We start from the raw sequence: 25077 nt of genomic DNA, 5'->3' as shown, positions 1-25077 counted from the left end.
CTTACGAGGACTCTCTTTTTAATTTCTGCTTACGTTTCTTTTTTTTGTAGATTATTGGAACCTCATGCAGCAAAGGGTTCGAGAAATCGCAAAAATGTTCAGCAATCCGTTGAATCCGACAGACTTCAAGATTCCCGAGGGAGCAAACAGAACTTCCACGACTAAGGTAAATACTCGATAGAGACCCAATTTACAAATCAGAAATCGGTAATCCACGAATCAGCGAATTTCACTGCCGTTCGCCATAGCGAATTACGATAGGATTAGCGTGTTCTTTCCAAAATTCTGTTCGATGTGCGCCGCGTGGCGAATTTCAGCCGGAATCCGAGCGGAGGATCAACGGTGCCGATGCGTTCGCCAAGAGCTAGAGTAAAATAATCCCCGGCGACATGCGGACAGGAAGCACCGCGTCGCACCGGCCCGGCCCGGACGCGTCGCGGGGAGATAATGCATCGTCCGCAATTTACGTACAGTAAACTGCAGCAACGAGATGACTGCAGCGGGGCACTAAAAGGGGGGAAGGAGAGGAAGGGAGGATCCCTTGAACAATGGCACGGGTAGCGCCAAGTGTACGGCGACGGGGGAGGGTGATCGGATTACCGCATTTCCCGTCGCGTATTGTTACACGCTCGGAATCTGCGCGCCGCCAGATCTCTCCGATATGTAAGTCGCTTAACGCGGTAATGCGACTTGCCTGCACAAAGCGCGACTAACGGAAGCGGATAACTGCGCGCCGAAAAGTTTCGCTCGCTGCTCGCGGAATTCTACCGCTCGGACACCGGCGCCGCACGTCGTTCACACGCGAGCGCACAAAGAGAAGAAGGAAGAAAAGGGAAGAGTTTCGTCTCTTCCGAGGCGCTACACAGTTGGAAAAGAAGTTATGTTAAATTTAAGGTATATCGCACGTTTCCCCTCTCTCAAACGGTCCATTGAAATTTTTGTGTTTATTTAATACAAGATGAATATGTTAGAAAGTAACATAGATATTATGTAAAATATTAACACGAAAAGTGTAACACTTTGACACAATTTGGAAATGAGAAATATGGAAATATATTTCTTCAGTAAAATTAACATTATTTTATAATATGTCGACACGTACATTTCATTCATTCATTGCCTATTTGATTTTTATTATTTCATCTACTTTAAAACTACTTTTATATTATTTGTATATTTGCTTATAAATGGTTAGTTTAACGGTGAGAAATATTAAATATCAATTTAACACAAAATGTTGAAATAATATTCTATTATCATAATGTTACATTAACACTTGAAAGTGTTAAAAATTCAACACAAAAATTTTTATAGGAACCTGTTTTAACATGAATACAAAATGTTCTATTGTGTACGAGATTGAGAGAAAGAGAAAGGTCTTTTTCCCCTTAAAAGGGGAATTTAATATACACTTCTCATTAACGTACGATTATTATCCGCAATAATCGTGATATTAATCGCGAGTTCTTCTCATTAAAAAAGTATCGCGATCTCGCTCATGAATAATATCTTTCTGTCATGCAAACGTCGAAGAACCGACGCACGTGAAACGTAAGAACACATTAAAAATGATGACATGTGAAATTGAAACGTGACTTGGCATTTTATTAGAAAAAAAAATATAAAATTATTGTGTATACGTGGACTTTCCTCATTACGCTTTCACACGTAGAAAAGTTAAAGTGTAGAAAGTTTAATTAAATAGAGCAATTCTAATAATTCATATAGTGAAGCGCTGTACCTCCTTGTTAGCAGAGTAAACCGCCGCATTGTGTATCGCACTGTCATATACTAGACGCAGTTAAATCCACGCAGAGCGTTGTAAATTCTTCAATAATGGAGCTTAATTAATTTTGATTATGCGTTTGTCAGTTTTAGAGCAGTGAATTGTTCGATAAATCCGTTTGCTCCCTGTCTAAACCAACTCGTGTTCCTTCCAGGATACATATACATACGTATTACGCTATCTTTTCGAAGAACTTTGTTACAACGAATCGGATTACGTTTGAGAATCGAAACAGGACTCGGAAATGTTCAACCAATTAACGTATAAGACCTATATGAAGTGTGTAATACATTTAAATCAAGAAATGACCAAAGTATTAGTATTATTGAATTGATTATCAATTTAATATTGTGATTTTACTATTTTGGTTTAATTTAAAAACTGTGTTTCAAAACTGAGAACTAAAATGTATATAAAGTCACATAGAAAATGAGCACTAAGATCGTTATTTGCTATTTCTTAATTTAAATGTGTTAAACCAATTCCTACTATAAACAATTATCTTCTTTTTAAAAAATATATTACACATAATTTTTACAAATGCATATTAATATTTATACTTTAAATGAACTAAATATATATGTGAAAGTTTGATTTATAGTATTATATTAGACAATACATTTTTGTAGGTTATTTTATTAATTATTTTTTTATTGTTGTAATTTAACCAAAATTTAAAAAGTAATGACGAAACTTTTAATTGTTTCGTATAACTACTTTACGTATTCAAGATGATTTATGTAACATTTTATTATGGTTCTAAGCTTAGTTGTTTTATAAATAAATATATAAATTTGATTTCCAGAACAACTAATTTTCGTATCGTAATGAAATTTTTGTATAAATCATCTTGAATATTTGAAATATTGTTTATATTAAAAAATTAAGATTTTTGTCGTTATTTCTCAACATCCATGTTTTGAAAGGTTTTCTACCAAACAAGTCCATTTTTAAAAAAATCTGGGTTACAGCGCCAAATTATTCACCAGTAACATCACGTCGTAAACAATTTTGTGCCGATAAGACTCAAATAGAAAAGCAGAAAACTATAAATAAAGGTAAAATTGTCGCCAAGAACCAAACATATCTAGAAATTTGTTTTTTTTTTATTTTTTAAGGTTTTTTTAAAATAATAATCTTTATATTTTTAATAATATTTCCTTTTTCCTTTTGTCATTATTAATCTTATAAAAAAAGATAAATTTAAAAAATATGAGCTAAATATTCAACAAATATAATATTCCTTCAAGAATCAAACAAATTCAGATGTTATTTTTTTTTTTTTTTTTAATGGATTTACAAAATATTAATTAAAACATACAACTTTGTTCTTGTACGTATTATATTTCCGGAGAAAAATTATCATATCTATATAGTGAACAGCTTGTAAAATAAAGTTTTTTTGTTTCCTGAAAATTTAACTTTTACTTGTTTAGTGTTTTGTTATTTTTTTTTTATAGGAAACCTCTCATTTCCATTAGCGCACATTTCTTTCTCATTAAAATAATTTTTATTCCGGGTAGAAAATTGAAGCCAATTTTGTTTTGTATTACTTTCAAACGTAATCTGTAGAACAATCGGTAATTTTTTCATTATTTAAAAAAGATAGATGTAACACATTTTTAACTGAATTCACAGGCGGCTTCACGTCTCGATAAGAGAGACCGAAGACGGTGTCCCGGATTACACGCTAATCTCTGACTCCCGCAAATAATTTGATTGCAGATTATCAACGGTCACGTGGTGACAATTAACGAAACGACTTACACGAGTGGCGACGATGAAAATGGTACTGCGTTCCGCATTCGCATAATCGACATAAAGCCGCAGAATAGTACCGATACGACGCTACCACCGACGACTGTCGTCGGAGGCAACCCGCAGCCAACGGTGAAGCCCGAGCCTGAGGCTGAGAGTCGTGAGACGCTCGAGGACTTCAACAACGAGATACCGAAAAACACACCGACATTGAACGCCTAAAAGGCTATCCGTTCGTTTACGGAACACGTCAAAGATCAACGTCCTGATAAATTTCGGGGGGGAGGGGGAAAAGGTGAAACGACCTTTATTACGTGGCTGTAGTAGAGTAACTCTGGTGCCACACCGAGAGTGTGCACCGCATTAAAATAAAATATTACTATAATATATACATATATATACATATAAAGTTGTGTTTCTGTTGTTTCCTATCGCTTCTGGATACAGTAGTTTACGACGTTTACCTGCGTCTCTCTCGGGGGAAAAAAGGAAGAGATCGCCGTCGCTGAAAAGGATAAACTGGGATATTTATAAATAGATGGATAATACGAGGAGTTGAGAAGAGAGGGGGGGGGGCTAATTAGTTACAATTAATTGTGATAATTTGTTTAATTTTAATTAATTGATTAAAAGCTTTTAAATGATTCCAATTAAAATTCTCAGGTTCAACGTGGGATTAAAATAGATGAGAATTAACACTGAATGCTCGTTTACGTTTTTTAGTTAAACATTTTACTATATACTCTGCGAATAGTTTTGTGAAATACTTCTAAGAGACGTCCAGCGATTGATATGGAAATAAAATGTTACTGTGTGATTTTTTTGTATTTTTCAGTTTAATTATTTAAAGCTCTCCTTTCTAATTTATAACACTTATATGTATCCATTTATCGGACGTATCGAAATGGCGTTGAAGATTTTTATATATTTTATAAATTAGTGAAACTAAAACTGGTATGTAACGGCTAAATGCATATTTAGTAATCGATATATATTTCCTAAATGTAATTCTTACATATCTCATTCAGGTTTACCATAAATAGCCAGCAAAAAAGGTGAAAGCGCCGATACATAAAACTACATGCTCTATGTATCCTTCACGTATCAACGCCAGTTTACTGGTTGACAGTCATATTTAAATAGAAATACATACATATATATATATATATATATATATATATATATATATATATATACACATGCAAGGCCATTTTGTAATAACTAATTATACTACACTGTCGTCCGCCGAGTGGAATATTTGCGCCAGTCCAGTTTGTCACGTTTCATGCGACCAAATACGAATATGAAGTAAATTACAACTGCTGTATCACATTAGCATATTACTCGTATGCTTATTGAACGAGACGAAGATTTTTATCCTGTATGAAAGATTATACAAAGTTGAGTATTTAATAAAGCTGTACTTCCTATGCATGTATCCAGATATCCCATTCCTTTTCTAGCTTCCTTGACAATGGTATCGACAGCGCTGAAAAACGCGAGTATCCTGTAAGGCATGTACAATTATGTAGTCAAATGTCTGCGCAAGTAGACGTCCGTAAATGATTTACAAAGAAAAAAATTGACAGAAAAATTTACCAAGGAACGTATAGCAATTTTTTTATAATTTTATAAAAAGAAAAATGTCCTGTAATGTTACTTTCACGTATTTTTACACATACGTACAGATATATTGTTTGCAGATTGTATAAGTCATGCTGTAAGACCAGAGAAAAGTTGATATAATAAAATAATAGCAATGTATTGTATTACAATAATATTTAGTAAATATTACAATAATATTTAGTAATGTATTACATTCCGATAATTACACTGAGAGAAAAAATGTAGTTGCAATAATTATAATTTAACTACATAATTCATAGTTATTTTCAATGCCGACTATGTATTTGTAGTTGTTTTAATCGTGCAAATTATTAATTGGCAAGTTATTAATTATTATTACTACGTAAATAATAAGCAAATGTTGAAAAAGTAATTGTATTCATTGTAATTGTGATTGTATTTACTATATAAAAACGTTTATTTTATTTTTATCATTTATACCTTGATATTTCACTATATTAATACGTAAAATTATTATTACTTACATTATAGAATTAATAACTATAAAAATGGAGGTATGGCCATAATTATTTTACTATGTAATTGTAGTTACAAATGCCAGACACTTTTCTCTCAATGTATTTGTAATTTGTAACTGTGACATAAATTTACGATTTAAATATTCTGCTTTTTATATATATATATTACGGTCTCAAAATGATATATAAAAATCCAAATTAGTTTTAAATTAAAAGACACGAATCTAAATATATTAAATATTTTAATAAACAATTATGGATGTAATTATACAAATAAAATTTCTTGAAATTTTCTCTCTGAATTGTCAAAAAAAGCTTAAAATTAAGTTCAAAATTTATCTAAATGTTAAAGCAATTTTTTAAATCGTTTGTAATGCCCTCACATAATGGATAATGTTATTTTTAAAGTAATTTACGAAAAAATGTTTTTAAAACTATTTTAACACTTTAATCGTTCAATTAAATTTCCAAAATAATAACGCAAATTTTTTTTTTTAAATAAATAAATAGTAATTAATATGTATAAATAATTAATAATTATTAAGTAAATAGTAATTAATATGTGTATAACAGAATAAATAGATATTGACGTTTTCGATAATCGAACATAGTAGCGTAGTAAGAAGGAAGGCGAAGAGGGCGATTCGCTCCGGGCGCCATCCGAATTAGTAATGCCAATTTAGTAGTATAATAACGAAGAAGGGATGTATTTGCTGGTTACTGTGGACATTACGACTATACCTATTATCCCCGTTATTAGATGATATAATCTAATAATTGCTTATAGAATTATTCGTTTAGTATTCCCCTCGTTTTTTAGTGGCGCTAATATGCCAATACACAATAGCTGACAATTGTTATAAGGCATTTGTACTTTTCAGCACTTCTAAATCTTTTCAAGGTACAGCATTTAATTACACACTTAGCACTTAATTACACATCTTTTTTTCAATTTGAGCGTGTTATTACACGAATATGATATATGTATCATTGAGTGTTTTTTTTAACTCTTTATTTGGGGTACATTGCACACATTTCGAGTTATGTAAAGTTAAACAATAACATGGAATTTTGTTAATACGGCTTTTTAAGAGAAATTTTCATGTTAAAATATTTCTTCAATAAATCGATTGTCACTTTAGAGGACTGCGTTCGGAAACATTAGAGACATTATTTTATTTTTGTTTAAAAACAAAGGTAAAATAATATCTATAAATGATGTCTCTAAATGCTGGAAAATTCTAAATAATGAAACATTAAAAATATAAAACTTTGTAACAAAATACTGTGTGTCTTTTAAACTAAATCAATTTTTTGAATTTATTTTTGGGCTAGTCATTCACCATTACGCAGTGCGTCGCAATTTTATAAATCGTGTCCCAAGTAATAAATATTTCATTACTTTGAAACTAAAATCTTTTAAACAACATTTTAACGAACGTAATCATTTAACTTTCAATATAAAATATTGATTATTAATAAAGTTATTCAATAAAATAAAAATAGGTGCCATATTACCCTCTTCTTCTCTATCATTGATGCCAACGAGTTGATGCTAGCAAATCCACAATTTTTTTCTTTTTTTTTTTAATACTGACTTTCTATCGTCAATTACGCAAAGCGTAAGCGATATCGCGAAACGTTTGAATGTCGCGCGTCCGCGTATTTCCGACCGCACGAGAAATGGCGCGTCGTCGCGGGTGCCACGCGGCGCTTCAAACTTGCCGCGCGTGACAATGCCTTTTCTATGACCCAATTGCATATAGGCGCGTATGCACTCACACCGCGCGGTTGCGCGCGTACGTGATGAACGTGATGCAAAGGTCTGTCATGTGTGGATGTCATGCGGACGTGTCCGCTGTCGCCGCCACCGCCGTCGTCACCATTGCAATTTGTTGACGTTACCGTACCCGGTGGTGGTCGAGGCCCTCGGGACACGCGCGCACGTGGAGAAAGCTGAGAGGATGCTGCGATGTCAGCACGCAGACGTCACGTCGTAGGGCCCGTGGCAAATCGTGACTTTGCGAGCACAGGCGACTCGCGGTACTATCACGATGGAGACGAGGCGAGCGGCAGATTGTTGAGCGAGGAAGCTGTTGAGGAAAGCGAGCAGCCGACGACGACGACGACGCCGACCATGACGTCCCGCGACAGGACCAACGAGTTCACCAACGCGATCCGCTCCATGCAGAGCAGGACCATGATGCAGACCACCACCAACCTGCAAAATCCACGCCGTGCACGTCAGATACAGAGCTACTCGAACTTTATGATGATAGCCAAGAACATTGGCAGAAACATTGCCAGCACGTATACTAAGCTGGAGAAACTTGCCCTATGTAAGAACTCAGCTGCAAGCGTAGTGTAGGCGGTTCAATATGTTGCGTCCAAGTAGAATATTGCAAACTTCTATCTTTATTGCGAAGGAGATTGTAGCTTTTTTTTGGAACATTATGCACAAATCTGTGTCAAATTTGATATATCTTGAGCTTTAAGTTCTCTGTTAGAAAACTATGGAAGTGTTTTTGCTAGAAATATTGTTAAAATTATTATTGATTGTTACCGGTAACTTTTACTGTCTAGAATTTATTATAAATAACATACATAATATAATGAAAAAATAGATTGCACTATAAAATAATAAGAATTAGCAACTCCAAAAAACATTAAAAATGTCCTGTAATAACCAACATTGTTTGTTGCAGTGGCCAAGAAGAAATCTATATTTAATGATAGGCAAATGGAGATTGAGGAGCTTACGAATATTATAAAAGAAGATCTAAAGAGCTTGAACCTTCAGATTGGAAAGCTGCAGGAACTCGGAAAGTCACAGAGAGAAAGCTTTGGCTCCTTGCAGAGTCATCACATTGCCTCCCATTCATCTTCGATTGTGATGGCATTGCAATCAAAGCTAGCTAATATGTCTAATCATTTCAAAAGTGTCTTGGAAGTTCGCTCTGAGGTACGTAACCTAAAAACAACATATCCTCTCTTCTCCAGCGTCGTATGACCTAATTTCCATAAGGGATGTTTAGGATGCATATTAAAAAAAAATATCCTCTAATTTCAAACAATTATCATAGAATATTTTAGTATAACATCAATTCATTTCTATTTTAGAAAAAAAATTAATGTAATATGATAAATTACATGTTTTCTTTAAATATTTTTTGTTATCAATATTATGAACAGTACATTTAATTGATATTAACAAAAGGGAGGGGAGGGGGAGAGAAAGAATATGAAATTATAAATATTATGGAGAAAGTTAAACATATTAATGTGTGTGATAAGTACTGGATTCTTATAGAAATTGCATATTTTTTAGAAAGTAAATTAGAAAATGAGGTCAAAATAGAAATTTGTCTTAAAAAATATCTAAAAATGCATATTTTTGTGTATATTATGCATATGTGCAATAAATATTTGCATTAAAGAATCCGATGTCTAGTAATAGAAGAAATAATAATTAAGAGAAATTAAGAAATAATAACATGTAAATTACTTGATGCAGAATATGAGGGAGGAACAAAGTAGAAGACAGCAGTTCACTCAAGGATCTCTGTCCACTATGCTCCCCCCAAGTGTTGTTTCTGGGAAACAAGGTTCTTTATTATTACAAGAAGAAATGTCTAGTAATTCAGTTGCAATAGATTTGGAAGGTGGAATGAATCAGCAGTTACAGCAACAATTTATACAAGATGATACCGTAAGTAATAGCAGCATGCGAGTGTAATTATTTAATTAAATATATATTATAATGGGTATAAATATATTTGCTTCTTAAAGGATGCGTACCTGCAATCGAGAGCCGAAACTATGCAAAACATAGAATCTACTATAGTTGAATTAGGAGGTATTTTCCAGCAATTAGCGCATATGGTAAAGGAACAAGAAGAAATGGTTGAAAGGTAAGAAAAAATAATGATTATAATATGAAAAGAAATAAAATGGGTATTTTGAAAAATATTTTAATTTGTCGAAAATTGTATAATTTTCTAATTCTTGAATTTATAATTAATTTGCAGGATAGACAGCAATATAGAGGATACTGAGCTAAATGTGGAAGCTGCACACACGGAAATACTAAAGTACTTTCAGTCTGTGACAAGCAATAGATGGTTAATGATAAAGATATTCGCAGTTCTGATATTTTTCTTTATATTTTTTGTAGTGTTTTTAGCATAACACTATCGATAATTATATTTATAATATCATTACACTTTATCATCCATATCCACTGTTTGTGATAAGAAACAAAGAGAGAAAATGGTTTTTACAAAGTTGCGACATACATACAGGCAAAAATGAAAAGATATTGCGTGCATTCCTCGCCCTTTCCCTGGATTGTGAATATTGTAAGTACATTTAAATACTATTGTAAGTATTTAAATATTACATTACTTGTATATCTCGCATTTTGCTGAGTATAAATTGTAAAAAGGAAATATTTCTATAGATAATAAATGCATAATTTTCATTTTTTTGGAGGCAAACAATTTTACAAATAAATTAAACGAATTGTGTTTTATAAAAAGTATATAAATATAGAAAATAAAACATGGTTTATATATAATTACGTCACAAATTGATTATATGGGTTTAACATTTCATTTTGGTTATTTTAATAAAAAGAAAAATAAAAAGATATCTAATTTTAGCTAAAATAATATAATTAAATCTACAGTAACACAACCTATAATAATAAATTACAATTTATTTCGATTTTTAAAATCATATAACAATTATATCTTTCATATCTACATTGATTATAAGAATTTTATTACATTTTATTTTACTACAAGTCAAACATTTCTTTATATCTAAAGTATATATATAAATGTTTTCACCAGAGATGTATAACTTAATTACAAGTTTGTAATGTTTCTTTCGTTTTTACGGTACAATTAGAACGTATAAAAATATTTTTCTCAATTTTTTTTTACAAATAACTTGCTATACGTATTTCTAAAATCGTAAAACAAAAGAATTGCTAATTTGTCGGATAACGGATGATAAAAAAATTTAACAAAAGCAATAGGGAAACAGTCTATTATATAATAATCACAGATATATAATAACAACATTGACACTGTTTAATGAATCCCTGTATAATACGTTTCTTTCTGTTAATATATATTCGACGTACAATTTTCATCATCACTTATTTATTTATAATTGTAATACAATGAGAACTCTCACTGATACAGTGATGATTTGGCCTTTGTACAAGTATATTGAATAACAAGATACAAAACTTAGACTTTCCCATGATGCCCTTTATCCAGCGATTCTCCCGAAGAATGTAAGGAACCTAAAAAATATTAATATATAATTAAAATATAATTAAGTAAAATATTTATATATTTTTTGTTTCAATATGTTTTTTTACTGCTACAAAAAAGATGACTCTACAATTTAAAATGTAGAACGGTGAAAGGAAAACTTATTAAAATATTATATAAAAACTCATAAAAAATAGGAAAATTCAAGATAACTTTTATTTGAAGTTCATAAAAAGAATTTTTAACAATAATAAAAATTAACCAAAAATATGTTAAAAAATTAAAGATGCATTATGTCATTAGCATAAATTAAAATCATTGATTATAAACTCTTTAACCTGACATTTTATTTGGTATTATTTCCTTCCATAGTACTCCAAAATTGTTTCACTTTGAAGAAACGATTGTGTCCTTGCATGCACAAAAATAAAACGGCAGATAATAATAACAATAAAAATGTATGAACTTCCCAAAAAGATGGAAAACGATCGAGCGGATCTAACGGATTAACAATTACATCGATGAAATACGCATCGTTGAATTTGCGTGTTTATATCGTATATAACAAACCTTTATGATTGCGCGCACGTTGCTCTCGTTGATGAGGATGAAAACCAGAATTGCGCGGATGCGGCAGTGATTCTTCACCCCATGGATGTGTCGCCCCGAGAGGTGGAGGAAAAATTGTGCCAGGTGGAGGAAGAGGCGGGATATAATCGCCACCGAATGGAGGCGGTGATCTATGGTGATCGAAGCGTGGAAGTAAATGCGGCGGAGACATAGGCGGTGGCGGCGTACCGGCGTTCTCATATCTGCCCCCGGATGCCGGAGGACGATGCAATGCCGGCGGCGGTAACATCGGCGGGGGTGATGATAGTCTGCCGCCAAGAGGCGGAGGACGTTGACTAATATCGTACGGAGGTAAACCAGAAGCAACGACTGGCGGTGGCAAGGGCGGTAAATATGGTGGGAAACAATTCGCCCGATAGGAGGGTGGCGGGGGCGGTGGGACTCCCGAGGAACCACTAAACATTACGGGAGAACTGGACGATTCTGCTCCTATGAACAGTGGCGGGGAAGTCGCCGTTTCCCCGTTCGTTTCCAGGCCTGTGTTTGGAAATCAGTTTAAAAAAACATACAATCCGAAGACATAATTTCATTGATATTTTGCGATCCACTGTCTGTAGAAGAACGTTGCCGAAATACGTGCTTGTTATTTTAGATAATATTACTATACAACAGATTTTTAAAATTATTACTAGCTAGATACTAAGTGGATTTACTCTACGCAACGTTACTATGCAAAATTTATATAACGTCTTTATGATAAATCATTGTTCGTCTATGAAAAACAGATATACATTTCTATAGAAGTAGTAAAAGTTTAATGAAACAATGGTCTACTGTAAGATTCGATTCAAGTTAAAATTGTACTTAATTATTTGTTATCAGATTCTTTGCTAAATAAGGGTATAATTTAAAAACTTGTAACGAGAAAACTTACGGTGTAGTTTTGCTTCAGGATCGGCGTCATTTAAGTTTTTCTCTACAAGTGTAAGGCGATTACGTAACTGGCCGGCCTCAGCTTTCGATTCTTCCAAACGACGTTCGTTTTGACGGGCAGCAACCTTATAAAATAAAATAAAATTTTAATGAGTATTTTCTAATATAATATATATAATCGTTTTTTTCTCATGTGTGTTACACATACCCATTGCTCGTGTGCTTTTGTTTCTAGAGTAGATATTTGATTTTTGTATTCTCTCTCCTGATCTACGATCTCTCGTTTTAACACCTCTATTTGTTGCCTGAAATTCAATTTTCTGTAATTGCAGTGCGCAAACTTGTTAAACTAATTTTTGTAATCACGACGATGCACACGGAAATAACCAATTGATTCTAATGACGTAATTTAATTTTCGCAAATTAGATTTCCCTTGAACATAATTATTGCCATCAAATAGTGCAATTGTACTTACTTGTAATTTTGAATTTCATTTTGCATTGTATGCAACCTTTCAACCGTCGACATTACTTCTCCTTGTTTTTGTAACCAAATGGCTTCTTCCCTAAAATAATTACAATGTTAATAGTATTTAAGTAAAATGAATTCTTAAATATAAAATTCTAAAAGTAATCATTTACTTTTGCCGTTCGGTTTCCTTTTCTTGGAAGAACTTTGACAAAACCTCAAGTCGTGTCTCTGCATCTTTCTTTTCTTTTTCAGCCATTTTACATTGATCGCTTAAAGCGACTATTTCCTCCTTAACAATTTTCATATGCTCTGACATACAAAAAAAGTATTGTTAATACGTTAGTTCAAAAAATGTTGACGTTAGATACAAATTTAAATATCTTTATCTTTAAGAAAGTACCTTCTAACAATTGGTGAGCACCATCAACATCATTTAATCGCATCTTTAATTCGTCCCTCTCCTCACGCAATTGCACTGCTTCAATTTTAATGCGAGATACGTCATATAACTTTTCCAAATCTAAATTGTTTGATTTTACTTGGCTAATAATTTCCAATAGTTCTTTCACTTCTATCTCTTTGCCTCTCAACTCTTTATACAATGACGACTTTTCAATAGACAACTAGAAAAAAATGTATTTTAATAACTGAATCACATTAAGCACCTACCAGTAATTATTAAACATATTTCCATTTCTTGTATATTGATTAGTATGATATTTTGATTAATAATTACGAACTTACTTCGTTTACTTGCTCTTCCAAATTATGTATTTTATTTGTTAGCGTTTGTTCTATATCGTTTTTAAGATTTTTTTGAGTCGCCAATTCATCCTGTGCTTGCGAATATTCTATTTCAAGTTCCTCACATTTCTTCTTAGCAGAGACAAGATCTGCTGATAAAACTTCAATCTGCAATAAATTCATCACGTATATTAACTAACATGTAAATCATCTATGAAAAATTAATAGATAAGATAATAAAATAAAGAAAATAAAATGTAAAGAATGTAACAAAATTAAAGAATATAAACATACTAATTTAAATAATATCTTTAAAAATATCTATTATATTAGTGCAGATATATAGATACCACATCAGTGAAATAAAAAATAATTAGTGCTTTTCTAATACAAAAAAATCAAACGAAATAGAATTGATTTCTAAATAATATGTTGTAAACAAATTATTTAGCTCTTACCTCTTGAGCCTTAAAATTCAGTGCATTCGTCAAGGATTCATTCGCGGCTTGTTGAGCGTCTAATCGTGCTTGTAAATCTTCCACTGACTGAGCCAAAGGGTTAACTTCATTGTTCGATGACAAAACCTCTCTTAGCATACGCTCGAGCTCTAATCCAGCTTCTGTCGCATTTTCTAAATCTTTCTCCAACATACTTACTTGTTCCTCCAACTCTATCTTTGTGCTCTATGACAGAAAAACGTCAATAACAGAATGTGCGATTTTTAATATATAATAATAAATAAAAAAACGAAAAAATGTGCATGTACCTGTGACATTTCTAAATCAGCTTTTAGCGATACAACCATTTCGTTAGAACCAAATGATTCATCTTCTATGCAATGCAACTAAAATGTTTATATTTTAGTACGCATACGTTCGGATTTTAATAATAGAAAAAGAAAACGTGTCGAAGTAGCCAAGTATCAATTTGTTCGTATGTACGCTTACCTTATCTTTGACAGATTTTAGATTCTCGCCGAGCACTTCACATTCTTTTGTTGAGACTAACAACTCTTTCTCGAGTTTATTAATTCTCGCAATGAGTTGCCCATCTCTTCTTACGTTCTAATAAAAAAATATATATATAATATTTTTATTGAACAGTTATTTTTTTTAAATACTTTGCATAATCAATTATAACTTTTCAAAACAGAAATGCATTATAATTAATAAGACCACTTTAAATGCGACTTCAATATTTAGAATCAATTTAAATTAAGGATTTGATTCAATTTTGTTTTTAACACTTTAAATAAATAAAAGCAAAATATTTTTACCTCAATGTAATAATATCCAAGAGTGAACGTGAGTGTTGTAAAAGCTGTTACACACAGATACATCAATGTTTTCCAATAATTATGATCCAATCTTGTTACATCAAACAAATTATCTTCTTCATTTTCGAAGTCTCCCTTCTCCCATAGAAGAAAAATTATTATGTGTACAATAAATTATATATGATTAATATTTGGAAATTATCTGTAGATTAACTTACTTGGTTCAGAAACTCTGTTGTTGTCTCAATTTCGCATTTGTGATCATTCGTACAAACTTTATCTGCAGTTAATGCACAAAAATATTATAATAGTTACATTTTTAAAGAATTTTTAAAAGTATCGTTGTGCATTATAATAAAATAATTGATACCTTCTGTTTCACCTGGTATGTATGTAGGTTTTTCCAAGCTATTATCTTCATCCTTATTCTCGTTCAAAACCTCATCTTCACTGTTTATGTGCTCACCATATTCAGGCAAGGTTTCTTCTTCTTTCACAGATTTATCGATCTGACTTTCGACTAAACACACAAAGCATCTAAGTTCAGATATAACCAATACCAAATATATTATTATATTAATATGTATATACATATTCTGTATAAAATACTAAATCTGTACTACATTATTAACATAGAAAAACTCAAGTACCATATATAGGATTTAATTAATTAAATTAATTAATAACTTACTATCTTTGTGTTCTAAATTTTGAGTAAAAATTTGTCTCTTGAGAAATTCGTTGGAAGTCATTGTTTGCTCTGAGATCATGCGTTCTTGACTAGACTCTATAGATTGCTCTGGCTTGAGAACGCTAGATTTTATACCATTCAAGAATTCATCAGATTCTATAGGAACATTGTCGACACTAGTATCATTAACGAAGTCATCAATTCTATTTACATAACTATGTACAATTGATTCCTTATTAAATTGCATATCCACAGCACTGTGATTTAATGCCTTTTCCGTATTTACTATATTTTCACCGACGTCATTCTCAGAGGATGATTCCGTCATTGCAATACTTTCTGCCGTTTCAGACGGTAAGCTAGTACTTTCTGAAATTTCAGCATTTACAATTTTATCTGCTTGGTCAATTGTTTCTTTGTAATCGGTATCTTTATTTGTATTTTCTAAATGTGCTTCATCACTTTCTGATAATTTTTGCTCATTGCTACTTTGAACAGTTTTTTGCAAATTAGACAAGACTGTTGAGTCCTCTTTATCAGAAGTAATTGCATCAATATTTTCCGTAACTTTATTTGCCTCACTTATTTCCTGTATTTCAATATTTTCAATGTGGCTAGTAACATCGGCATTAGCGGATACAGAACTATCGTTTGCTAAAATTGAAGGTACTGTTGGCAATTCTTTGGCAGGCTTTTCAGCGTTTTCATGTACAAAATTATTCGATGAAGGCACGTCGCTAGATGTTGTACTTTCCAAAATAATCGTGACAGCTTCCTTTATCTTTTCGTCTGAAATTTCTGCGCTCTCAGTACTCTCGCGTATAATTTCTTGCTGTGTTTCTATCTTTTCTTTATTTATAATACTTTGATCTATATTTGAATTCAACTTTTGAGTAGATGGAAGAATTTGTTCAGTTACAGCTTCCTCAACTCTAATATTTTTTGAAACTTGTTCCTCCAATTGCAGATTGCTCTCAATAGCAACTTCAAAAGCAGCTGTATCATCACTGCTTTGAGTAGTGGGGGTGCTCTCTGTTGCCACAGTTTCTTCTGAGTTGGATAAAATTTTTAACGTTTTTGTAATGGAGGCAAATATACCACCACTTTCAGTAGTTTCTTCGGTATCTTCCTCTTCTTCATCATCCTCTGCATCATCTGATGTTTCCATATGTTCTACATTTTTCAATAAATCCTTCTCAGATTTACTGCTTTCATCGACTGCCGAAATGCCATCTTTGCTCGCTATGTCTAAGGTTGAACCGACTATACTTTCTGGATTCTCAAGCGGTACGTCGGAGCTAGTTTGTTTCTGAGTATCTACCGACGATGGAGTTTCTTTAAGTTCATCGGCGTCGTTCGTACTTGGCTGTAACTTTTTGTTGTTGATAAATGTATCTTTGTCAGATGATAGTTCTTCGCGAACTGTTTCAGAATCAGAAGTCATTGCAGCCTGTTTATTTGGCAATGCAGTAGCCTGTGCAACCTCAGCTACAAAATTGGGTTGCACAGATGGACTACCCTCAAAATAGACTGTGGTACCATCTATCACCTCGTAAGAAGGTGATATGCTATCTGCACTGATCCCATGAGATGATTCTTCTATGGTACTGTCATCTATGGATTCCAACGATGGCGTCTTATCAGTCTGAGACAATTCATCTTCCAACAAAGTGAATGATTCGCCACTTTTCTTCTCCTTCGACTCAAGTGTCTTGGGCTGAACTTTGTTAGCTTCATCATTAAAGTTATAGACAGGCACTTCGTATGACAAATCACGTTTTAGAATTTTGTATTCTTTTAGGAGTGACTTGGGAGCGAATCCACGTTTGCCCTTTATCTGGAATAGAGATCAGTGAATATGAAGAAAATAGATCTTTTGTAGAATCAACTAAGGGATGCCAATCTTAGATATTGGCGAGAACTTTTAAAAGTAGGAATGATAGAAATATCACGTCGAAATAAGATCAATAATATGCAGTGAATAATGAAATGTACCTCGACACCCCATAAATCTGTCCGTTTTCCAGCTCCTTTACTGAAAACTTTGACTTCTACATTGGCACCAAATGACATTACCTCCCGATCGTTTGATTGGTAAGTGAGTAAAGTCCTGGCCAACGAAATGGGTTCTAAATAACAGCATAAAACATTATAGTAATTATGAAATATGCAGTTAAGTTGAGGGTGAAAGTGTGTGCTATAGGTTTCAGGGCTAAAGTATGGCTTCAATTACCTGAACAATTGAGGTCGTAACATAATTGTTTGTCGGATAGGGCGGCTAGGCATTGCGATATTACGTAGAGAATTATTGCGACACGCAGAAATGGAATATTTGTAAATGGGTTTATTTTCGTCATATTTTCACCGTTGCAAAGTTCCACATCACTACCGACGTCTACTAACGCACAATGACACTGCCTCTCAGACGCGCAACGTGACCACAAACTACGCGCTCTGTAGAGCGGTAAAATTTAGCATTCGTGAAATTTTCTTTAACGCCATATTGCCGTTGAACATGATAGAATAAAGCAAATTCGATCGCACTGCGCTGCCCTGCAGTTCAATTATAAAAGTATAATAAGCAGTTGATAAAAAATTAATATGTATATATTTTAACAGCCTACTGAACCCACGGCCAATTAGCTTGATTAGTTAATTAAATTTAAAAAATAATTGCAAAACTTAAAATTGATTATACATATTAAATAACAAACACTGAATATAACATAAATATAATAATAGTTGTGCCACATTTTAAGATTAAATGGATTTTTTATGTAAATAGTAATTAATACATGATGTTTACATAAATTTTTTTCACGTAGATAATATAAACATGTAAAATATGTAAATTGGATAATACAGAATAGAGCATGCAGGAAAAAGTAATTAAATTTTAAAATTGTTAATATATTTGATTTTAATGTATTGATAATAAAAATATATAATATTAAAAAGTTAATAACGAAAATTAATATATCACACAAATTTTCATTATATTACATATGTCAGGTTCAAATAAAAGAATATTAATTATTTAGATTCTATTTAATAAATATATTTTTTATTATTGAAACATAACAATATTTAACCGCAGAACATATTCTGATTTGACTTGGCCTTCTTCCACCGCAATTTCTCGTATAAATGTCAATATTAGATATTGTTATATGTTTTGTTTTAATAAAGTAAACATCGAGATCCATTATTGATTTGTTATCTCTCATTAATTTGGCCTAATATTCCGAATTAATACTAAAATTTAAGATTTAAGATACTTCATATTTTACAAATTTTAATATTTTTAAAAATTGAGAAATAATACAACTTACCTCACAGCAGTTTTGTATAACATTGGAGGAACGCTGATCGCGGAAAGGTGAGTATGAGAAGGAATAAATAAAAGATTTGGTGATATATAGAAGGAATTTAATAATATTATCTTAAAGTTTCTTTAACATATTTTGTTCTACATGACTAGATTATAAAAGCAATTAAAAATTTACGGATTTAACAATATTAAATATTATACATCACAAAAAATGTTATATAGATATATTGAAATTTCACAATGTAAGTGCGCATTCTTATCTCTTTTACAAAAAGAGCATCAATTCATTTTGTTCTTACACATATAAAAAATACTTAAACCTCTCTGTATACGACGAAATATAAAATAATTTCTATACTAACATGTAACAGACGCTTCTGAAAAAGATCAAGAAAATCGTAGCACAGAATTTGAAAATATTTCACATCTCATATAAAATTCCTTCAGTTATTATTTAATTTTCTCCATGCCTCTAATATATAAAGTATATTTTTTTGATATTCTTATTCCGAGATTCTCTTCACAGATAAGTATTGGAAACAAAGACCGCATTACGAGAAATTGCAACAACTCGTAAAATATATTCTGTAAATAACAAAGCAGAATACTAGCTATCTAAAAAAATATTATAAAATAAGATGACTAATCTTTATATCAAACACGCGTAGCCGTAAACATTGGAAAAATATACAAAGAGAACTGTCTAACTCCTTTTTCAATTGATTATTTAATACATAACGCGATGTTACGAACAATTGTATAAATATTTAATCATTTAGTATATTATAATGCTAGATTATGCGCTGACGCAAAGCGAAATTTAGCTGTACATAATTCTCTTTATTGTTCTTAAATATCCTGCATTAAAATTTAAAATACCGATTTATGAAGCAGGTATATCATGAAACTTATTATGCAAGGTATAAAACTTACATTCCATATAGCATCGAAGTCTTTTAGAGATATTTCAGAAATATTTCAACTAAAAAGTGAAACATTTCATGAAAGTTGCAAAACATATTTGCAACATTTCTGAAACAGCTCTTTTAATCACTTTTCGATCAATCGTGTAAAAGTGTTATGTCAAAAAGTGATTAAAAAGACTTTTGACAATAAGAGAATATAGCTCGGCATGTAAAAAATAATTAATTAAAGAACCTAAACAATCATAGTAAGATCTTAATACTAATATTTCTTGTGTGATTTTATACATTCTCAAAAGTTCATCGAATTATTAACTATCACAATATTAAATCAAGAATAAATTTTTAATTAACGTTTTTATATCACGACTTTTTGTTTTGCTGAAGTATATTTCTAAATTTACTGAAGACTTTAGAAACATTTCTGTTACAACATTTCACATAACATTTTGCAAAATCCTATTAGAATTGTTGCACATAAAATTGTAAAAGATCGAAACCTTTCTGAAAACTTTTCGTAATAATCGGTGCTGTATGGAATATAATTCTAACTAATCTAACTTAATCCTCACACAGTGTCACTCTCTCTGCGTGAATTCAATTCCAATATTTTCTGCTTTACAACGTTAATTCTAGAGTGCATACAAAAATGCACAACCTAATGCTACATCTATCTTTTTTATCATAAAAAATAATATCGTATGACTTCCAAAAAGTTTAGGAAACATAATATGTATATGTGTAATATATATTATATTATGTATTATATATAAATATATATAATATATATTGTTAATATACAATATATATTATATATAAAATATAATATACGTGAATATATATATTACAAGCATATATTTTAGTCGCATGTCTAATTTTGTGCTATAACGCTTTACAATTGACTACTACAGCAGCGATTATAAACTTTATAAATTCTTTATATATCCTCGTCGAAGATTGCAAGTATAGCAAACTCTAGTTATCACTACTATTATGCCATTATATATCCGTATAATACTTTGTACATAGTGTCTCAGGCACTGCGAATTTGCTGTCGATTTTAAATTCTTTGGCAACTTTGAAATTAACTCGATGCCATTTCTTTAACATTCAATATTTTGGCAACTAAGATTTGAATCGAAAATCTGAAGCTTATTCGCTAAAATTCTGTGTAATTCTTAGGTCACATATAACTGTAAAATTGTTTCGACAGCAAAGTAAATCTACTTAGACTTGTAATTTGGCCTCTGACAATTGCAGTCCAGCATAGAATAGATGTGTGCCTGAGACATTCCATGTGCAAAGATTCTGTCTGCTGGAAAAGAATATAAGACTTTATTATATAATGGTATCAATTTCCTTCTCTCTCTACTTTTAAATGCTGTATCATATTTTAATTACGCGAAACTGTCGATTATACATTTAAAACATCTATACCATATGAAATTAGAGAAGTTCGAGAATAACTGTACTTTGTATTACACAAAAATCGCGTGTTACAAGAATATATGAATCACATAAGTGTCGTGAACATTCAAAATTTCTTACACTACCATTTGATTGCCATAGAATAGGGAGAACTAAATGGTCGGAGAAAAAAATTAATCGTTAAATTGTACGTGAATTATGTGAATGAAAATCACGTTTGTTGTCGCACAGCAAAAAATAGAAGTGATTTTTCTTAAAAAAAAATTTAGAGATAGATAATGCAGAACCTTTTTTTTATTTGTAAAATATAGTCGATCCTCCGTTTTAAGAAGCTGTCAGGATTAAACGTTCTCCCAATTGCAAAGTTTTCTCTTCAGTTTGCCACTTTCTTAGCCTAACAGCACCTTTGCAAATGTGCCGTTTGAATAACTGTTCAGCCTTTCACTTTCTTTCTCATTCACGTGGAAAATATCGAAGAGCAGAAGTACATCATTTAACAAAGTTACAATCGAGTCAGAAAACGAAATCACAATAGAGAACTTCGAAAAACAAAGAGCTGACCTGCTATTAATAATACTTTATATTTCAATAAATTTATGTTCAATTAAAAGATAGTATTAAAAAGATAGTATGAATATATGTGAGATACAAAATATTATATTTTACAAATTGCGCATTGCAACATGTCAATTGCAATTAAATATTAGAAGTAAAAATATTGAAAATTAATGAAGAAGCTATAAGTACAATTGCCATATAATTAATTCATTATTAAAATGTAAAATATGTGATTCTCCAAATACAAAATATGAAACATTGATTTGCGTATAATCAAATTATTAAATTAAATTATCCTGTATTGTCGATGCACCTAAGTTTCTGCATTACATATTTCCTTGTAAGTACGATAATAAATCTCTGTGCTGATGAAGGAATAAAAATTCAAGGCATAGTAAGATCAATATGTTAAGCTAATGTCATTTGTAGAGTTCACGCAGTCTTTGTAAATATAGCGTATCATCAGATTAGTTTCAAGAGTAAATTTAGAAAATATATGTTTACTATATATCTGTTTTATATGATTTACGTTGTATGATTTACGTTGTATGATGTTAGAAACAAAAGTTGATGAGCATAAAGACTAATACAGTGAAGCTAGTGTAAATCTTTGTAGATTATTATTAAAATAGAATGATGATAAATGAGCGTCTTTTTTCACTTTATACAGTATTAATGTAAATCACATCAATTCCTACTAAACTACAAAATTGGAATCATATTTTTGTCTAACACCAAGCTATTTGAACTCATCGATCACCTTCTAAATTTCGTCAAATATTAACATCAATTGAACGCTTATTTCACTTTAAATATATGTGGTTTTTTTTAGAAACCAACAAGAGTAAAGGCAACATTTTTTAATCTTTTCTTTTTTATGAAATTAGATCTATAAGTTTTCATAAAGTCGAGGTAAATATCTTTCGTCAGAGTACTTTCTCTCTACAAATCAACTAATCATTCTCAAGATTGAAAACGAGAAACACGCATCGCTAAATTTATACAACTTTACATCAAAATTTAATAAATTTCACGTTCCTTATGCACGACTTTGCTAATGTCTCGTAATAATCTAGTATTGCTTTGCTAAATAGGAAAAATATTTGCGCAACATATCGTAGACTTATTACAAAATTAATAATATTAAAATATAGTAACAGATTTGTCCGAGAGTAATATAAGCAAATTTTAATGTGTGTGCCGTCAAAAATATGAGACATCAAAATTGTCTATATAAATTTTAATAACGCAATATCACGTAAATACGTTTCTCAAGATTTCTTCCTTTATCCTGAATGCATAACGACAATGAAAGGCACACCGTATAGAACCGTCAACAAGTGGTTATGAAATGGCACACATTTGTTATTGTAATAAATTAAAACGATATTAATTATACGCTTAACAAATAGCTAATAGCATTAATAAAAATCCTTAAACGATTTATGCAAGTTGTAAAAGGAAGAGGAAAGGCGACAATCAATTCCACATTGAGAAACATATGAATTCGGTATTTCCACGGAGTCTGATACACCGTTTATAGAATGGCAAACACTACCATACTTATCGTTGATTTGAATGTACTGTCATTGGAAATGAGGGATTTACTCACGCTGAGAAACTCGTTGTTTAACTGTATCCTAACTGCACTTTGCGGCATTGGCAAAGCCATTTGATAATACGTGCGTTTCGCTCGACGATACTCGGTGGATCGTTTACCCTTTGGTTACACTCATCGTTGCCCATGCCGATGCTGCAGTTGTTCTGCCATTGACTACCCTGGTTCGTCTGATTAGTGCCGACCCAAGAGTAGAGACCCAACGCCGAGTCCACGGAGCTGACACTGTCGAAGAAAACGGGCGACGTCGTCTTGGAGTCAGGTTCCGTTATACGCTGATAGTTATCCGAGTCCAGTCCTAAACGGTCGAAGAAGTTCTCGAGCTGAGTCATTGATCGCGGCGGGCGGGAGGATACTTTGCTGGAACGGCCGTTATCCTGGCGCCAGTATCGATCGCTGATGTCTGATTTCGATCGTAAGATCGGTCGACCGCGACCTTCCTTCCAACCGTCTGAGAACCTAACGTCACAATCAAATTATAACAATCGGTTGTAGGGCCATTACTTTTTTTGAATGAACAGGTGTTATAAATCTTCATTTACAAACATCTTAGGTAATTGAAAGCAAAAAGTGCTATTTGAATACCTTGAGTTACAGGTCGGGCTGTAGTCTGTTTGACTATTACTACTTTCAGACTCCGGGCTGTAGTGTCTCACAACGGACGGCGGTGTCCCACCAATATAGCTACCTTTCCTCGATCGGTCTTTCTCGGTAGAATGTTGCGTGGATGCACCACTGTCTCTGCGTATGTGAGCCCAGCAATCCTGCGAGAGATCAACGGTGATTAAGGTCAAACAGTCTCGCGCTCGAGATATATATACATATCTCGCTAAACTTGTCTATACCTGGATCCTGGGCGCTGGTTCGCTGCGATGAGTACAGTGTCCAGAGGAGCCACCGGAGTCTCTGGCTGTCGCGCCGTGGCTCAACTTGCTAGAACCCGATGACTTTTGCGTTCGTCCGCCTGAGGATAACACGCTGCTCGCATCACCGCCGCCGGATCCCAAAGATCGCCTGATATGGCGAGAACTGCAAGTCAATAAAAAATATTAATTAATAATCGCCAATTAATCACGTTTTCATTTAGGAATCAACCAGCAAAATTGCTGCAGAATCGGATACAACTACTCAGCAATTTGTAATCAATGATGACTCAGGCTGACTCATTTGCACTTACCTGCGATAACAAACGGCGTCACGCTTAAAACTGTGGTCCGAGTAGTCTGAACTAGTTTCGTAATCCGGGCAATTGCCCGTCTTCGTAGCTTGATGATGAGTAGACGGCTTCGCGGATAACTTCGTGGATGCGCGCGGCGAGAGTGACGCCCGACGACGCGTACTCGTGTGGAGATCCGGTAGCGACTTGTGGCATATCGTGTTTTCCACCGACTGGGAGCTGTTCGACTTCCGGCCGGATCTACCGGAAGTGTGCGAGTGCGAGTTGCTTCTGCCGAACTTGAAGCGAACGTCTTGCGGCGCGCAATGCTGCGAAACAAATAACGCTACATGTGAGGATACAACCAACGCAGTGTTTCATTGATGAACGCGTATATAAATTCCCTTGACAAAAAAGCGTACGTAATATGTGTATACGTGTTG

The 25077-nt window shown here is 32.5% G+C and overlaps 4 protein-coding genes across 8 annotated transcripts in view; 2 read left to right on the top strand and 2 right to left on the bottom strand.

Moving 5' to 3' along the window:
- The window catches only part of LOC105200762 (icarapin-like), a 38129-nt gene extending 32807 nt beyond the window's left edge, over positions 1–5322 (top strand). The window contains exons 3-4 of the mRNA XM_011168466.3: positions 51–166; positions 3512–5322. Coding sequence (XP_011166768.1) covers positions 51–166; positions 3512–3766 — 371 coding nt within the window. The 3' untranslated portion in view covers positions 3767–5322. The remainder of the gene's footprint in view (positions 1–50; positions 167–3511) is intronic.
- Positions 5323–7423: 2101 nt separating this feature from the next.
- Positions 7424–10161, top strand: LOC105200763 (syntaxin-5). The gene is made up of 5 exons (XM_011168467.3): positions 7424–7988; positions 8355–8611; positions 9164–9358; positions 9439–9560; positions 9678–10161. The coding sequence occupies exons 1-5, from the start codon at positions 7622–7624 to the stop codon at positions 9835–9837; spliced, it is 1101 nt and encodes a 366-aa protein (XP_011166769.1). The 5' UTR covers positions 7424–7621; the 3' UTR covers positions 9838–10161.
- A 249-nt stretch (positions 10162–10410) lies between these two features.
- On the bottom strand, positions 10411–18118 carry LOC105200764 (transport and Golgi organization protein 1). 5 transcript variants are annotated; one of them, XM_039459705.1, is made up of 18 exons: positions 17854–18117; positions 17616–17749; positions 15621–17457; positions 15300–15449; positions 15148–15209; positions 14930–15067; positions 14601–14717; positions 14420–14497; positions 14112–14336; positions 13654–13821; positions 13310–13532; positions 13080–13218; positions 12914–13003; positions 12646–12742; positions 12439–12562; positions 11505–12041; positions 11273–11345; positions 10411–10963 (listed from the first exon to the last, which is right to left on the bottom strand). In XM_039459705.1, the coding sequence occupies exons 1-17, from the start codon at positions 17975–17977 to the stop codon at positions 11281–11283; spliced, it is 4308 nt and encodes a 1435-aa protein (XP_039315639.1). In that variant the 5' UTR covers positions 17978–18117; the 3' UTR covers positions 10411–10963; positions 11273–11280. The 5 variants fall into 5 exon arrangements, with proteins under 5 accessions (XP_039315639.1, XP_039315640.1, XP_039315641.1 ...); XM_039459706.1 differs by having other exon boundaries at positions 14930–15064; XM_039459707.1 differs by lacking the exon at positions 11505–12041 and having other exon boundaries at positions 14930–15070; positions 17854–18118.
- A 3140-nt stretch (positions 18119–21258) lies between these two features.
- The window catches only part of LOC105200765, a 29444-nt gene continuing 25625 nt past the window's right edge, over positions 21259–25077 (bottom strand). The window contains exons 5-8 of the mRNA XM_011168471.3: positions 24656–24963; positions 24324–24507; positions 24064–24242; positions 21259–23937 (exon numbers count right to left, since the gene is read on the bottom strand). Of these exons, the coding sequence (XP_011166773.1) occupies positions 23490–23937; positions 24064–24242; positions 24324–24507; positions 24656–24963 (1119 nt within the window). The 3' untranslated portion in view covers positions 21259–23489. The remainder of the gene's footprint in view (positions 23938–24063; positions 24243–24323; positions 24508–24655; positions 24964–25077) is intronic.

The sequence above is a fragment of the Solenopsis invicta genome, chromosome 2, assembly GCF_016802725.1.
Source record: "Solenopsis invicta isolate M01_SB chromosome 2, UNIL_Sinv_3.0, whole genome shotgun sequence".
In the NCBI taxonomy this organism is placed as follows: Eukaryota; Metazoa; Arthropoda; class Insecta; order Hymenoptera; family Formicidae; genus Solenopsis; species Solenopsis invicta.
Note: the sequence above shows the minus strand (reverse complement) of the source record. Positions and strands in the feature narration are given on the sequence as shown.